This window comes from Saccostrea echinata, unplaced genomic scaffold (assembly GCF_033153115.1).
Source record: "Saccostrea echinata isolate AGI-Se365-2 ecotype Australia unplaced genomic scaffold, CSIRO_AGI_Sech_v1 ptg000009l, whole genome shotgun sequence".
Classification (NCBI taxonomy): domain Eukaryota; kingdom Metazoa; phylum Mollusca; class Bivalvia; order Ostreida; family Ostreidae; genus Saccostrea; species Saccostrea echinata.
This window is the reverse complement of record NW_026889758.1, coordinates 17,406,188-17,423,861: the sequence shown is the minus strand read 5'-3', so window position 1 is coordinate 17,423,861 and position 17,674 is coordinate 17,406,188. Positions and strand designations below refer to the sequence as shown.

Sequence of the window (17,674 nt, the reverse complement as noted above, 5' to 3'; positions counted from 1 at the left end):
ATATCAAAATTATTTGAAACAATGTTGATATTGATTATTTCATTTTTAAATCACTAAGATCTGCAATAGCTAAACGAGTCGACCATGTACGAATTCATTAAACTCTGAAGACCGGAAGTAGTATTAAACATGGCGACCTTCATGCGAAATTTACGCACATGTAACTTTAATTTTGGACACTCACGAATAACTAGATTACATAGACATTATCAGTGTTTTTCAAAGTCATCTCGACAAATTTCAGAAAATTTTCGATCAAACTTTATTCGCCATTCCTGTTCAGCCAAACTACCAACGATTAAAGAATCGACAGTTCGGAGGTTTCATCATATTTACAGTGTAGAAAACAGGTTATGTAATTCTAAAAAATTGTCTGTTTGGAATAACAATCTTTTGAATACATGGAAACGAGCATCTTCTGTAAACTGGCATTGTTTAAGAGCGTATTCAAGTCAACAATCCTCGGGGGACACAGAGGACGGAGAAACTCCTCCACCCCAGGGACCCCAGTACCTCCCGACACCCCTTACCGTACCAGATTACTTTCCAAGAGTGCCGGTATTAGCTGTCAACAGAAATCCCGTTTTCCCTAAATTTAGTAAAATGTTAGAGGTAAATATTTTTTTCCGTAGCTGACATGTGCAAGAACATAATCTGCTGAATGCATTAGATGTTATGAAATAGAATTGTATAAAGTATGCTTGTTCTTTAATCTTTTCATATTTAAAGACGATAATAAAGATATTTAAAAAAGTGAAAATTATTTTACATGGAACAGTGCATATTTAGATGGCTAGTAGAATGAAATTAACATGGCAATCAGGTGGAGCTGGAAATTGTTGGATGTTTTTAAATGTTTAAAAATAATCTTTCCATAGATAAAAGATCCTGATTTAATGGATTTGTTGAGGAGGAAAGTTAAATTGAATCAACCATATGCAGGAGTTTTTCTGAAGAAAAGTGATTCGTAAGTGTTTTTTACAGTATCATATATGTTTTGATATTGCATCATAAAATATCAAGGCCACAATGCACATGAGTATCATCAGACTGTAGCAAAAAAAAAAAAAAAAAAACACAGATGCAACCTTGACCCAGTAGATGTTTGCAAATGGTAAAGTATGGTTTGTTGTTTAAAAGTCTAGATTGTAAGCATGCAGCCAATAGACAGATAGATAGTACTATTTATAGAATGTTCTAGAAGACAATGTTTAACTAAATGGCAAATATTTATTTCTTCTTTAGAAATGAAGCAGACTGTGTCTCCTCTTTAGATGATATCTACAAAGTGGGAACATTTGTTCAAATTGCTGAGTTGCAAGACATGAAAACAAAAATAAGATTAATTGTCAACTGCCACAGAAGGTTTGCTCAGTAATTTTTATTGGCATTTATCTTATTTATGAGATTAAGAATAATAACAATGAACATTTTTCATAAGTTTATTTTAAATTTATAATTTTCAAGTCAAACATTATTTCGTGAATAATATGCACAAAAATAAAGGTGTGGTTTCCTTTTCCAGGATCCGGATTACTGATATTTTAAATGAAGATGCAGAACCTTTTCCAACGGGGACTATTTCACCACGTAGGTACTCAGACAGTACAAATGCATGTTAAAGTTGGTTTTGATCTTTGTTGTATAATATTGAAGCATACTATAAAACTTAGACCATAATTTTTACTCAAGCCATAGAGGGGCTTAATTGACTTATCCAAAACAATGCTAGTTCATCAATTTACTTGATTTAAACACCTGAAACTATATTAGCGAGGTAAATAAAAACAAAACAAATTTTACGATGCCATTTAGGAAATGAATATAAATACATGGTATTAAATACATTTGTATATAGACAAGCATTTCTAACATTCAGATAGCTTAAAACCATCAGGTTCAATAGAAACTACCACCACTATGCTTCGTCAGATATTCCTGAAAATGAATGAAAACCGTGCAATAAAGCCACTATATGTATTTTTTTTTCTAGTACATATTTTATTCAGCAAAAGTTGTTGAAATTCAGTAGTCTACATCTCATGTCAGTTTAGGATACTTAGGACATTTCTTAGTTTACTCTCTACAGTTTGAGGATATCTGACATTTTGTTAGTCTATACTTGTTTTATATCTGTAGATTGTTGAGCTGAATTGAAATTTGGATCAAACCACTTATTGATTATTTAAAGTAGAACTTTTTTATGGAAATATTTCCTATTATTACAGTGTATATCAAATTAAGTGTTCTTAAAGCTACATGAGCTCCTAAGTAAGAGAGAATTTTGCTGTCTTTTTTTTTCTCACAAGTCTTGAATTTGTAAAACTCGAGATTTTAAAAATCTGAATTTAAATTTATATCATGTATATAAAAATGTTCATTAATTTATTATTTCCTTTTTATTGACAGTCAAAACAGTTCAAGAGAAAAATGACAGCAAAAGAAAAATGAAGAGAAGAAGAAATGGCAAGGCAAATAATGGCAATGGTGATGAGAAAGTGGAAACCACAGAGACACTAGAAGGATCAACAAATTGTAAGTAGACACATTAATAAAAACACATGTACTTATGGCTGAATGGCACAAAACATTAATTCAAGGATACATTTTTTACAGATTTATTTAAAATGTCATTTCTCGAAGTGTAACAAAGTAATCCAAGTTTGTAGAGAAAAATGAGAGCATTTCACAAGGCACACTCAAAAAAGCATTGCAAGATTAATTTCTTTGTATCAGGATAATGTGTCAATGGAAAATTTTAGTTGAATAGGATTCAGATTTTAGAAAGAGATTTTTTTATATGTACAGCTGTAGGTACAACTAGCTTTTGATTTTAGAAACATATTTAATTTGAATTCAAGTAGTTGAGTCAGCTGACATACATTTATCCTTTTCATTTGAGAATTTTAAAGAATATTTTATGTTGACTCTTGAGCATTGCTCAACGGGACACATTAAAGGCAATATTTTATTCTATAGCAATGAACACACCTACACCTCCACCCATGGGCGAAAAAATAGAGGAAGATGTTGCCAAAACTGTGTCCATGAATAAAATTCTGATGGTGGAAACAGAGAATGTCAAGGACATATCTTATGAGTACAATGATCAAATGAAGGTAAGTTTGGTGGATTAGCACTGAAATATCAGTATGAGGGAAATTAAATCTGTTGTGAGACATAAATTGGAATTTACACTGTAAGAAAATACTTGAGTCTTATATTCCAAATCATAGATATTCTGACATGATTACTTGTAATTTATAAACCTACTATATTCCTACAGTAAGTTTATATCCGTGTTTCATTTGCACTGCTCTATATCTTTTCCAGGCCACAACTGCAGCAGTGGTAGAAACAATTAGAGATATCATCTCTCTGAATCCTATTTACAGGTACTTTTACAGTTTATTGTGAACATAGAATAAGTAAACCGTGCATTCAAAATCACATGGCTAAAATTTATCAATACAATTTGTGTTTTTCAGAGAAAATTTGGCCTACATGATTCAACACAACAGATTCAATGATAATCCAGTTTACATCAGTGACCTAGGTATAGGCATCACCTTTTGTTAAACTTCTGTAATCACATACAGTTTCTAATATGAAATATTTATAATGACAAATTACTGTATGCTAACTTAACGATTCCAATAAATTGAATTGAACTTGAAAGTACTACACTGTACTAATTTTTTAGCTCACCTGAGCTGAAAGCTCAAGTGAGCTTTTCTGATCACCCGTTGTCCGTCGTCCGTCCGTCTGTCCGTCCGTCTGTAAACTTTTCACATTTTCAACTCTTCTGAAGAACCACAAGGCCAATTTTAACCAAACTTGGTACAAAGTATCCTTGGGTGAAGAGGAGTGTAAATTGTTAAAATAAAGGGCCAAGTCCCCTTACAAGGGGAGATAATCAAGAGAAAACAAAAATAGGGTGGGGTCATTAAGAAATCTTCTTTTCAAGAACCACTGGGCCAAAAAAGCTGAAACTTATGTGGAAGCATCCTGGGATACTGTAGATTCTAAATTGTTAAAATCGTGACCCTTGGGGGTAGGGCGGGGCCACAATAGGGAATCCAAGTTTTACATTGAAATATATAAGAAAAATCTTTAAAAATCTTCTTCTCAAGAACCACTGGGCCAGAAAAGCTGAAACTTATACGGAAGCATCCTGGGGTAGTGTAGATTATTAATTGTTCAAATCATGATCCCCGGGGGTAGGATGGGGCAACAATAGGGAATCCAAGTTTTACATTGAAATATATAGGAAAAATCTTAAAAAATCTTCTTTTCAAGAACCACTGGGCCAGAAATACTGAAACGTATATGGAAGCATCCTGGGGTAGTGTAGATATATTATAAATTGTTAAACTCATGACCCCCGGGGGTAGGGCGGGGCCACAATAGGGAATCCAAGTTTTACATTGAAATATATAAGAAAAATCTTTACAAATCTTCTTCTCAAGAACCACTGGGCCAGAAAAGCTGAAACTTATATGGAAGCATCCTGGGGTAGTGTAGATTCTAAATTGTTCAAATCCTGACCCCCGGGGGTAGGGCGGGGCCATAATAGGGAATCCAAGTTTTACATTGAAATACATAAGAAAAAATCTTTAAAAATCTTTTTCTCAAGAACCACTGGGCCAGAAAAGCTGAAACTTATATGGAAGCATCCTGGGGTAGTGTAGATTATTAATTGTTCAAATCATGACCCCCGGGGGTAGGGCGGGGCCACAATAGGTATATTAAAAGGCGGGAAATCTGGTAAAGAACAGCATGGCCAAAGTTACTCAGGTGAGCGATGTTGCCCATGGGCCTCTTGTTATTTGTTGACATGACTTTGAATTTGACTCTTGTGTAGGTGCCCAGTTAACGGCAGCTGAATCCTCCGATTTACAGTCTGTTTTAGAGGAGCTGGATGTAAGTAAATACAAGTTCTAGTAACCAGAGACTTTAGTACATAGTCCAATTCCTAAGTAACTAATAATGTAAAACCATTCATCATTTGTTTGAAAAATAGACCAATACCTTCTTGGTAAATGGTGCAGTAGACTTGTACACAGGAATCCAAGAGAATCCAAAGCTTGCATATGTGCTGTGCTTTGTTAACAAATCACATGATGAAAGTCAAATGAACATGTGGTAGTCCCTAATCTTTACCTGACTCTGGGCAAAAAAAGAAGAAACCCAAAGTGGAAAAAAGACTGAAAACAATGTATTGAAAAGCACACAGCAGAGTACCTGCAGGAATCCCCAGGACTGAGTTCAGATTGGGAATATGATACAAATTATGTCAAACTGTATTTTCATGTATTTCTTCACCTCAGAGTTTGTTTAGCTTTTGGAAGTCACTTGGTCACTCATTTAAATATCCACAGCGTGTTTGTTTTGTCAACATGGTTTTCAACTGAGATTTCTCTTATAAATGTTGTTAAACACCCCCCCCCCAAAAAAAAAAAAAAAATACCAGTTGCATGTTTCATTTTTATACACATTTTATTTATACATGTATATTTATTGTTAAAGAAAAAATATGTGTCTTAGTCAAACCAAGCGATTTAGATAAGGTTAAGTTGTCGTACAGCTAGACAAATTTAAAAAAAATGATTATATCTTTGTAATCATCATAAAATTTAATGTTTTGTTGTCTCTTCAGGTATCAGAGCGATTACATATGGTGCTCACATTGCTGAAGAAAGAATTTGAAAGAAATAAACTTCAGAAGAAAATTGGTGAAGAGGTAATGGCAAGAAAGTGTTAAGCTGCTTTATAATTTTGAATTGATTGCTTTGTATGCTTATTGAATTACATTGGCCTATGGATCTTTTATATATATATATATATATATACATGTATAATAGGTTGAGGAAAAAGTGAGAAAGCAACATCGTGATTTTATCTTAAGAGAACAGTTAAAGCTGATTAAAAAGGAATTGGGTATGGAGAAAGATGATAAGGATGCCATAGAGGAAAAGTTTAGAAAAAGGTTAGAGGTAAGTTTGTGTAAAAAACTGGATAAGTATTAGTTATTTAGTTATATAAAGTCATATATAGTTACATATGTATGACGTGTGCCATAATTTAACGGCAGAAAACCAAAATGGCCTTGCTCAAGTGTGAAGCATAATGTAAACTATAAACATAAATACAAGTGGAAAATACTGTACCTGTGTTCAATATTTTGTCATTTGACCTTTGACCCTCAACACTTTCCTCATACATTTTGGCAGAGAATTATATTCCAAGGGGAGATTTTGCCATATGTCTACGATAGCCCTGGATGGTTCATCGGGGTACATTGTAGTGATGTTTTCCACACAATGTTGCAATCTTTGTTTAAGTTTTAGCCACACATTTTGTGCAGGCCAGTTGATACAATTTATATGATTCCTGGCTTGGTAATTTTTGACATCTTGGGCTCGGTGGAGTGGAGCATTATCTTCTTGAAATAAAAAAGTTTTGGTTTGGACAATGGGTAGCTTTAACGAGCCACAAGTTGTTCTGAAGGATATCTGTATATTTACATGTATGTCTATTCACAGTGCCATTTATGGTTGTAACTGTGCCCACACCGTAATATTTTATGCATCCCCAAATCATAACAGATTCTTTGGGGGGGGGGGGGGGGGGAGGAGGCACAATTGGGGGACTCCACTTCATCTCCTTTCATTACCATATATAGAACCTTTTGTTTTGACACAAACAACTTGAGTTTCAGAAAATTTCTGTCATGAGGGTTGTACTTGAGAAATGCAGATGTCGAGACTTGAAGTAAATTTTTGTAAAATAAAAGAGACTTGATTCAGATAAAGCAAAGAAGACAGTTTAAATTAGGGAATAACTGTCTTCTCATCTGTTATTTGCAACCATTAATGCTGATTTCACAGTAAAAAATTAAGTTTTACTAGTGAGGATGTATAATAATACATGTACATACATATTTAGGTTTCTCAGATTTCATAACATTGCATTAGGTGAAGAAATTTGAAATTATAAATGTAAATATCAGTAGTGTGTAGGATTTGTTTTTAATATTTATTTATTTACCTTTTCAGGGTTTGTCAGTTCCTGATCATGTGATGGAAGTTATCAATGAAGAACTAAATAAATTATCCATTCTTGATAATCACTCCTCAGAATTCAGGTAAACAATTTCTTTGTGTGTTATGTCTGTGAGTATTTAGTTTGAGTATATTATTTTGAAAATGTTGAAATGCTTGGTGGATACATCAGGACCACTTTGTCCATGTGGATGAAATCACACTGATGGAGTTGTGCTATTCAGTTTTATTTATAATTACATGTATCACTTGTAATCACAGTGACTGGCTAACTATTTTACATTTACTTCAGTGTCACACATAATCACCTGGACTTACTAACCATTTTATTTCAGTATCACACAAAATTACCTATTTTATTTCAGTGTCACTCGTAATTACCTGGACTGGCTAACTATTCTACCTTGGGGAAAGTTCACAGAGGAAAATCTAGATCTGAGCAAGGCAAAGGAGATATTGGAGGCCGATCACTATGGCATGAAAGATGTCAAGGACAGAATAATGGTATGCATCATTTAATAGTGCAGAAAAAATTGTACTTATTACAAATAAAAATGTTGTACATTTAGGTAAAAGTAAGATTGTTTTTTTTTTTTAAATCTACAGGAATTTATAGCAGTCAGCCAATTAAAGGGATCAACACAAGGCAAGATTTTATGTTTCCAAGGGCCACCAGGCGTGGGGAAGACCAGTATAGCCAAGTCTATAGCCAGGGCACTAGGCAGAGAGGTAATGGATACTTCTGTGAATTCACACAGAAAAAATATGTAGGCCTCAATGATACTGTATTTTTTTATTTTTGCCTTTTTTTTTCATTCAAATTTCAATGAATACTAACAAGGACACTGCTACAAGTAAGAGCTTGATTTTGTGGTACCAACTCAAATGTATCTCCCAGTGAACCTCTACTATGCTGCAGTATAATAAATAGGAAGTGACTTGGATGGTTCACTTTCCTGGCATTATTCTGTGAACTCTTCCAAAAATTTTATTGATGCAGTTATTTGGGAATTCTATCTTGTAATTATTTGTTTATTTTGCAGTATTACAGATTCAGTGTAGGGGGAATGTATGATGTGTCAGAAATCAAGGGACACAGGAGAACCTATGTAGGGGCTATGCCTGGTAAAATGATTCAATGTCTGAAGAAGACAAAATCACAGAATCCACTGGTGCTTATAGATGAGGTTTGTTATAGACGAGGTTTGTTTTAGATGAGGTCTGTTTGAATTACAAGACTCAGCAGTTCTGTACCAGCTGTAACATTTATTGTAATGTTTGATTTGTAATGAGATTAGGAACACTGCACTATGTGATTTTTGAGAAGTGAATTATAGAGAAAAATTTTACCTGTTACAATTTTTTAATCTCAAGAAATTTATGACATCTCTTTAGTAAAAAAGGTCTACAATGCTTATAATTATATTCCATGTTACGTTGAACAGGTAGACAAGATAGGAAGTAACAGACTGCATGGAGATCCGGCTGCAGCGCTGCTGGAGTTGTTAGATCCAGAACAGAATGCTAACTTCCTAGATCACTTCCTTGATGTACCTATAGATGTGTCCAAGGTCAGAATTCCCTCTCTTCATGAAGTTTGAATTTTCTATGCTGCATTTTAAACATAGAATTTATAGGTTCCTATGTGATGTCATATTTCTAAATTAATGGCATTTTGATCAAATTGAAAATTACGAATAAAGGTCATGTGTATAGCTGTGCAAAGTAAAGCTATATATAAAGTAAAATTAAGATAATCATTTTAAGGGGCCATTTGAGACACTTGTCATATATTGCTCTTTACATTTCCAGGTCCTTTTTATAAGCACTGCCAATGACATTGAAACCATTCCAGATGCATTATTGGACAGAATGGAAGTTATTGAAGTTTCAGGGTACATTGCTGATGAAAAATTCCACATAGCACAGGTTAGTCTTATTATAAACAATGCTTTGCCAAGCATGGATTTATATATTTGTATTCTTTGAACTCATTGTTCTTTGATGTTGATGAAGAAATCTGTATCTTGTATAGGATTAATGATGTTAATTTTTTATTATTTTTTTTTTAAAGAAATATTTAGTCCCACAAGCTGAGACCAATTCTGGTATTGGAAGTGAACAGGTTCATATAGCAGATGAATCCCTAAAGACATTGATTCATTCTTACTGTCGAGAAAGTGGTGTCAGGAATCTTCAAAAGCACATCGAAAAGGTAATTCTTCACATCAAAGAATCATCAAAACTCATCAGTTCTATAAAAAATTATATTACTGTAACATTATTTTTAAATGATTTTTGCTTGAATCATATTCTGCATGCTGCTAGGCCAAGAATGATTAAATTTTGTTAACAGATGAAGTGTTATCTTAGAGCAAGTGTTAAGCAGGTTTGTACAGTCTTCAGAAATGCATGTTGACCTTGATTTGAAAGTACATGTATGGGTCTACAAATAGTCATTTTGTGAGCAAATTATTTTTTTCTCAGGGCACCTAAGTCATTCTCTTGCTTTCAAAAGAAAGCTCAAAACGTTTCATTCAAACGGAAAATTTTACCACTTCAATGCACATTATTGTAGATCTACTTTATGAGTTGTTACTGAGCACTAGACTAAGTTTTTATTTGATCCTGATCATCCTATTTCTCTTGCTTTTGGGCAACAATGTTTCATTGATCGGTTTATTTTATAATTCTATGGATCCTCTAAATTGTTGTATTATACTCAGGTGACCATTAAGGCCCTAGGGCCTCTTGTTCAAAGTTAGGCTTAATTTTATCCAGAATTTTTAGCTGATATACAATTCATTATTTCCAAAATGTTTGATGTTAAGATTGTTTAATGATGCACTTTATTTCAAGAGTTTTAACTTCAAAACTTCCTTCCCCAGATATACAGAAAGTGTGCCTTGATGATTGCTAGGAAGGAGAGTGAGAAAGTTGAGGTCCAAAATGACACTCTGCAGAAGTTCATAGGTTTGCCGATTTACCAGACGGACAGGATGTATGATGTCACACCACCAGGGGTCGTCACAGGGCTAGCTTGGACCAGTTATGGTACGATCATCCCATCCAAAGAAATCCTCTGCTGTAATTAATGAAATGTATTCGATTTTAACTCCCTTCTACAAACAAAGTGGAAGGGTACATAGGAGTCACCCTTCAACATTTCAGTCTTTGTAGCATCTGTCAATACTATGTTTTGTATGAGCCAATGCCCATTAAAAAAAAATTGTAGAAGCACAAACACCACACAAAAGTTGCTTATGACCAAAAAGTATGCCATTGCTCTTAACCAGATCATTGAACAAGGTCAAGGTGACAGGGTTTAAAAGTTTGAATATTCTTTTTATTATGTCTTAAAAGCCAAAACCTGATCCAAGGTTATTTTTAGACCAGGTTAAAGGATTTGGAAGAAAAAAAATCTTGTCATGACTATGACCTTTTAATGGAGAATGAATACATACTAGAATGTATCTGACACTAAAATGGAGGTTCACAGTTTATGAAAATATACACAATCATTCATGTAACTTTGTACTTGTATTCAAATGAAGGACAAATGAATGACCATGTTCATATGATATGCTCATGTTCAGTGAGTCCTGCACTCAGTAAGTTCATTGTGATAAAAATGAAATGGGGAAGGGAAGAATAAAATAAAATGACAATTATCAAGATGTCTAAATTTTGATTGGATGTCATATTAAGATCATTTAAGATGGACTTGTCAGTCCTTTTTTCATTTTTTTAATGTTGTTGCTAAGGAAAATAAGCATTTAACCCATATACCTTGTTTATTTCAGGAGGAACAACATTATATCTGGAGTGTGTAAAGGTACCCCCTGCTTCAGACAAGGAGAAGGAAAGCCCTCCCTCTATGAATGTGACAGGGAACATGGCCAAAGTAATGGAGGAGAGCAGTAAGATTGCTTACACATACTCCAAGACACTGCTGCAGGAAATGGACCCTAACAACGACTTCTTCCACAGATCTAGTGTTCACCTTCACTCCCCTGAGGTTAGTAATTACAGTACAGAAGTATGTGTCAGTGGTCAGTAAATTGTTATTATTATTACCTCTTTGATGTATGTAAGGCATTTGTTTTCTTTTGGCGCATCAAGCAATTGATGAATACTGATTTCTTAGATTAATGTGGTTTTACAGATGTAAATGATTGAGAAGCTTAAAAGATATTATAAATTGTTCTTTACTTAGCATTCCCACGGAAAATGATCAATATACCGGGATGAACATTGTCTTAGATTAATTTGGTTATACAAATGTAAATGATTGAGAAGCTTAAAAAATATTATAAATTGTTCTTTACTTAGCATGCCCACTGAAAATGATCAATATACCAGGATGAACATTGTATACCTTTATCATTAATTACTATTTTAAACAAGAATAATAAAAGAGAATTTGTGTTTATTCCAGTTATCATTTCAAGTAAATACTTATCATGTGTTATGTTTGCATAGGGTGCTACACCAAAGGATGGACCCAGTGCAGGTATTGCCATCACTACAGCTCTGTTGTCCTTAGCAATGGGTCGGCCATGCAGACAGGAACTGGCTATGACAGGGGAGATCACTCTGACAGGAAAAGTGCTGGCTATTGGTGGCCTCAAAGAAAAGCTGCTGGCAGTATGTATATTTTACATTCTAGATTACTAGAAGTTTTCCTCATTTTTTTCATGTTTCTATATTTATAATACCAAAAAAAAATTTTTTTTTTTCACCTGAAGTATTTTTTTCTGTTTGTTTCGTTTTGTTTTGTTTTTGTTTTTGTTTTTTTGTTTGTTTTTTTTTTTCTTTTTAGGTCACCTGAGTCACTCAGGTGACCTATTGCTATCTGTTTTCGTCCGTCGTCGTCCGTCGTGTGTTAACATTTGAACATTTTAAGCTTCTTCTCTGAAACCGCTGAACCAATTTCAGCCAATTTTAGCATATGGCATCTATGTGTAAAGGGGAACAAAAATTGTGAATTTCATGGTCCCTGCCTCCCTGGGGCCTGAGGGGTGGGGCTAAAACCACCAAAATTAATGCTATCTTTAAAAATCTTCTTCTTTACTCCTGGACATCAAGCAGTCAAACTGTTGGCATGATTGTAATAAGCATTTAGCCCTCTACCAAAATTTTGAAATTCATGGCCCCAGGGTCAGGGGTTCTGGCCCCAGGGTGGGGCTATATAGATCATATAGTGAAAGTGCATTATTTCTTTGAAAATCTTCTTCTATGCTCCTGGGTATTAAATAAACTAACTAAGTACATAGTTATGAAAAGCAAGAGTGCCTCTTCCAAAATTGTGAAATTCATGGCCCCAGGGTCAGGGGTTCTGGTGTTAGGGCGGGGCTCTATTGATTATATAGTGAAAATGCATTAATTCTTTGAGAATCTTCTTCTGTGCTCCTGGGTATTAAATAAAGTAACTAAGTACATAGTTATGATGAGCAAGAATGCCTCTTCTGAAATTGTGAAATTCATGGCCCCAGGGTCATGGGTTCTGGCCCCAGGGTGGGGCTATATAGATCATATAGTGAAAGTGCATTATTTCTTTGAAAATCTCCTTCTCTGCTCCTAGGTATTAAATAAAGTAACTAAGTACATAGTTGTGAAGAGCAAGAGTGCCTCTTCCAAAATTGTGAAATTCATGGCCCCAGGGTCAGGGGTTCTTGTGTTAGGGTGGGGCTCTATTGATTATATAGTGAAAATGCATTAATTCTTTGAAAATCTTCTTCTGTGCTGCTGGGTATTAAATAAAGTAACTAAGTACATAGTTATGATAAGCAAGAGTGCCTCTTCCAAAATTGTGAAATTCATGGCCCCAGGGTCATGGGTTCTGGCCCCAGGGTGGGGCTATATACATCATATAGTGAAAGTGCATTATTTCTTTGAAAATCTTCTTCTATGCTCCTGGGTATTAAATAAACTAACTAAGTACATAGTTATGAAAAGCAAGAGTGCCTCTTCCAAAATTGTGAAATTCATGGCCCCAGGGTCAGGGGTTCTGGTGTTAGGGCGGGGCTCTATTGATTATATAGTGAAAATGCATTAATTCTTTGAGAATCTTCTTCTGTGCTCCTGGGTATTAAATAAAGTAACTAAGTACATAGTTATGATGAGCAAGAATGCCTCTTCTGAAATTGTGAAATTCATGGCCCCAGGGTCATGGGTTCTGGCCCCAGGGTGGGGCTATATAGATCATATAGTGAAAGTGCATTATTTCTTTGAAAATCTCCTTCTCTGCTCCTAGGTATTAAATAAAGTAACTAAGTACATAGTTGTGAAGAGCAAGAGTGCCTCTTCCAAAATTGTGAAATTCATGGCCCCAGGGTCAGGGGTTCTTGTGTTAGGGTGGGGCTCTATTGATTATATAGTGAAAATGCATTAATTCTTTGAAAATCTTCTTCTGTGCTGCTGGGTATTAAATAAAGTAACTAAGTACATAGTTATGATAAGCAAGAGTGCCTCTTCCAAAATTGTGAAATTCATGGCCCCAGGGTCATGGGTTCTGGCCCCAGGGTGGGGCTATATACATCATATAGTGAAAGTGCTTTATTTCTTTGAAAATCTTCTTCTCTGCTCCTGGGTATTAAGTAAAGTAACTAAGTACATAGTTGTAAAGAGCAAGAGTGCCTCTTCCAAAAATTGTGAAATTCATGGCCCCAGGGTCAGGGGTTCTGGTGTTAGGACGGGTCTCTATTGATTATATAGTGAAAATGCATTATTTTTTTGAAAATCTTCTTCTCTGCTCCTGGGTATTGAATAAAGTAACTAAGTACATAGTTATGATGAGCAAGAGAGCCTCTTCCAAAATTGTGAATTTCATGGCCCCGGGGTCAGGGGTTCTGGTGTTAGGGCAGGGCTCTATTGACTATATAGTGAAAATGCATTAATTCTTTGAAAATCTTCTCCTCTGCTCCTGGGCATTAAGGTGATAAACTAAGTACATAGTTATGATGAGGAGGTGGCCTCTTCTAGAATTGTGAAAGCCATTGCCCCTGGGTCAGGGGTTCTGATGTTAGGGCGGGGCTCTATTGAATATATAGTGAAAATGCATTAATTCTTTGAAAATCTTCTTCTCTGCTCCTGGGTATTATTTAAACAAACAAAGTTCATGTTTATGATGCATAAGGATGCCTTTTCAAAAATTGTGAATTTCATGGCCCCAGGGTCAGGGGTTCTGGTGTTAGGGCGGGGCTCTATTGATTATATAGTGAAAATGCATTGATTCTTTGAAAATCTTCTTCTCTGCTCCTTGGTATTATTTTAACAAACTAAGTGCATGGTTATGATGCATAAGGATGCCTTTTCAAAAATTGTGAATTTCATGGCCCCAGGATCAGGGGTTCTGGTGTTAGGGCGGGGCTCTATTGATTATATAGTGAAAATGCATTGATTCTTTGAAAATCTTCTCTGCTACTGGAGATTATTTAAACAAACTAAGTGCATGATTATGATAGGCAAGGATGCCTCTTCCAAAATTTTTAAATATATGGCCTCAGTTTTTGGGGTTCTTGAGGAAGGGGGGGGGGCTCTATTGATTATACAGTGAAAAAGCATTAATTCTATTAATTAATCAGTAATTAATCTTGTCTGCTCCTTAGCGTTGAGCTGATAAAGAAATTGCTTAGCTATGATGAAAATGGGAGCTTCGAACAGAATTTTTAAATCTTGTGGTCTTAGGGTCAGGGGTCCTGGCATAATGGGGGGGGGGGGGGGCTTTTGATAATATAGTGGAAAAGTGTTAATACTTTGAAGTCCATAGTTATGATGATGAGGGTAACTCTTCCAATTTGTAATTTCTTGACCTTTGGTCTTGGGTTCTGGTGTTAGGGTAAGGCTTTGTTGAATCTGTAGTGAAAATGCATTGTACCTGTGAAATTCTTCTCTGCTTCTGGGCATATCGGAAGCAAACTGAGTAAAAGTTTAAATGATGTAAGTAAGCGTATTTCTACCAGATTTTTGAACATCTGGACCATTTGTCTAAGCATTCTGGTTCTGGGCAGGGCTCTATTAATTTGTATTCTACTGAGAGAAGTTACTCCCCTTTTCCATTCACCTTTGATAATTAATCACTGTAAATAATGTATTTGAAAGGTTAATAGAATAAGATAATTATGCAAGAATGTTTATTGTATAATTCAAAAAGTACTTTCTTAGTTTTAATAATCAGGCAGACATGTAAGTAATAGATAAATAAAAATGAGACAAAAATAACTTATCTTATTAAAAGTTCTTCAAAGACTATAAGAGAGGTCAATGCTAGAGGTCTTAATATGGGTTTAAAAATAGTACAGAAGCACTAATAGTTTGTCAATAGTCTGCATGGTGATAGTGTTAAGTGGGGGACAGATTAGAACTTAAAAGTTATGAGTTGATACTGAATACTAGACTTATTATTTTGTTGATCCTGATCTTCCTACTTCTCTTGCTTTAGGGCAACAAAGCTTCATCTATCAGTGTATTTAACTTCTAAATTGTTGTATTATACTCAGGTGACCGTTAAGGCCCTTGGGCCTCTTGTTTTTTTTTTGTTGTTATTGTTGAAGTTGTAGTTCCAAAGATTTTCTCAAAAGGTAAATGCAAATAAATATTAAGGCAACTTCAGTGTTGGAAAGCTGCGCATGTTTTTTCCCCTTTTCAATTTTCTTATGTCTGGTAATAGATTTTAGTCTGAGTATAATTGAAGGTATGGATGTGGGAATTTTCATAGATTTTATTGATATGGCATCTATAAAGTCAGGAGACTCAAGTTGCAGCTAAAAAAATGGTTCTCAAAGGCTAAAAAATTGAAATGCATTTTACTTCTTGTCCTGGGGAAACAGGATTATGACTATAAAATCTTATTTCTTCTGTGATTTTCTAGGCCAAGAGAGCTGGGATGAAATGTGTTATATTACCAGAAGAAAACAGAAGTAAATTTGAAGATTTGGATGATGCAGTGAAATCTGATCTGGAAGTGCACTTTGTGAAACATTACAAAGAAGTGTTTGATATTGCATTTCCAAGGGAAGGATCACAATCTTGATAGGAATATAGAAAAACACCGATCACAGAAAGTCCCCAGACAGACATTTATATCCAAACTCAAATAGGAACTAAGATGTGATATTAAGTTTCACTCTTTCACAAATCAGTGACACTGTTCCTTATCTACAGAGTTATTAAGAGTTGTCCAAAGCAACATAGAAAACAGCTTGGCATATGGAAACATGTAAGCAACATTCAAGTTGCATGGACTTTCTTAATGAAAAGATAGAGCAAAGAAATCATTAACTTTATAACTAAAGACTGCAGTGTTTTTTGCCCGAGATATTATATATAAAATATCTGTATATGTGTATGTAAATTATGTTCATGTTCATTAAATGTGATACAAAGTCTACCTGTATGCGCAATGTCTTTCTCATTCATTAAAACAATAAACTGAAAGCTATCACATTATGGATGATTTTAATCATGTATACACAGAGGCCAGATATACTATGTGATATACTTCTATAATTGTACATAAGGGCAGGGATGTAGAAAATACACTATGCAAAACCGTTTCTAAGGCTTCAAAGAAACTTGAATAATATTGAGATACATAAAATGAAAATTGTTGCACAAAAAGTTTTCAATTTCAGGCTTCATTTTGACGCTTTTTAAAATTAAATAATAAATTTAACAGTTATCCTTCCTGGCTGAGGAGTGGATATTCTTAAGAAGCTGTTGTCCATAATTTAAAAAGCCTGGTCTTTCAAGCCCATAACAACGGTTTCAAAAGTTGTGGAGGGGGGGGGGGGGAGGGCAAATTCACAGAAAAATCTGACGAGCAGAAAAAAAATTGAACTGACCAAAAGGGGGGGGGGGCTTCAAAAAATCATCTGACAAGGAAAAAAAAAGTCCAAATCTTGGAATTTGCCAGTGCTCGACCTTACAACACCAAAAAGTTGGGGGTGGGGGGAACCAGCATTTAAGGGAAAATTTTTATAGCAAAATACTACACTCAGAAAAAAGTGGGGAGTGCCCCCCCCCCCCCCCCCAGCGTTCTACGGGCCTTCCTTTTTTTATCATGGGGAATGGAATGGTTGTATAAAGTGTTGAAGTCATTCATTTTGATGCTATTGATTTTTGTAAGATACTGTGATTTCAAATTATGTAAAAGTTCTTTGAAGTTTTTAAGTATCCACATTTGATTAATACATGTATGTTGTTTCACAGTATTGCTCCAGGCACGATCCAGGAATTTTTCCAGGGGGGTCCACATCAACTATAACAGACCTCAAACTCGGAAATTTTTGACAAGCATAAACAACCTAACCAACTTCCCCAAACTTGGAAAAACTATTTTGGGGGGAAAGGGGAATGTATGAGAAGACACTTTCCTTCAGATACATAACTCTGCTTACCAATTTAAGAGGGGTCCATGTTTCCTAGGGCTGTCCAAGATCAGTTTTTTCGTTATTTTACATAGATTTTTAACTCTGAAATCCCGGGGGTGTCCCTCCCCCTCCCCCCCCCCTCCCAACCTTCTAGATCCGCGCATGTGCTGAAGTTTCTCCTTTACTGCTGATAATATTTTCGTGAGGAGTAAAGAGAACATTTGCTAGTCTTTCTTT

At 35.0% G+C, this 17,674-nt stretch overlaps 1 protein-coding gene across 2 annotated transcripts; it reads left to right on the top strand.

Annotated features, from left to right (window-relative positions):
• The first annotated feature begins 123 nt into the window (after positions 1 to 123).
• On the top strand, positions 124 to 16,461 carry LOC133181910 (lon protease homolog, mitochondrial-like). 2 transcript variants are annotated; one of them, XM_061316564.1, is made up of 22 exons: positions 124 to 612; positions 879 to 967; positions 1,246 to 1,365; positions 1,526 to 1,590; positions 2,419 to 2,535; positions 2,980 to 3,119; positions 3,334 to 3,395; positions 3,489 to 3,556; positions 4,865 to 4,923; positions 5,660 to 5,743; positions 5,865 to 5,996; positions 7,059 to 7,147; positions 7,430 to 7,568; positions 7,671 to 7,793; positions 8,108 to 8,251; positions 8,510 to 8,635; positions 8,877 to 8,993; positions 9,139 to 9,279; positions 9,953 to 10,118; positions 10,868 to 11,082; positions 11,547 to 11,711; positions 15,937 to 16,461. In XM_061316564.1, exons 1-22 carry the CDS (start codon positions 130 to 132, stop codon positions 16,096 to 16,098), a joined length of 3,006 nt encoding a protein of 1,001 aa, XP_061172548.1. In that variant the 5' UTR covers positions 124 to 129; the 3' UTR covers positions 16,099 to 16,461. The 2 variants fall into 2 exon arrangements, with proteins under 2 accessions (XP_061172548.1, XP_061172547.1); XM_061316563.1 differs by having other exon boundaries at positions 2,410 to 2,535.
• Positions 16,462 to 17,674: the final 1,213 nt, after the last annotated feature.

Coding starts and splice junctions, on each gene's coding strand:
- LOC133181910 (XM_061316563.1), top strand. CDS start 130: ATGGCGACCTTCATGCGAAATTTACGCACATGTAACTTTAATTTTGGA. Junction 1,591..2,409: donor AACGGGGACTATTTCACCAC/GTAGGTACTCAG, acceptor TTTTATTGACAG/TCAAAACAGTTCAAGAGAAA. Junction 5,997..7,058: donor AGTTTAGAAAAAGGTTAGAG/GTAAGTTTGTGT, acceptor TTACCTTTTCAG/GGTTTGTCAGTTCCTGATCA.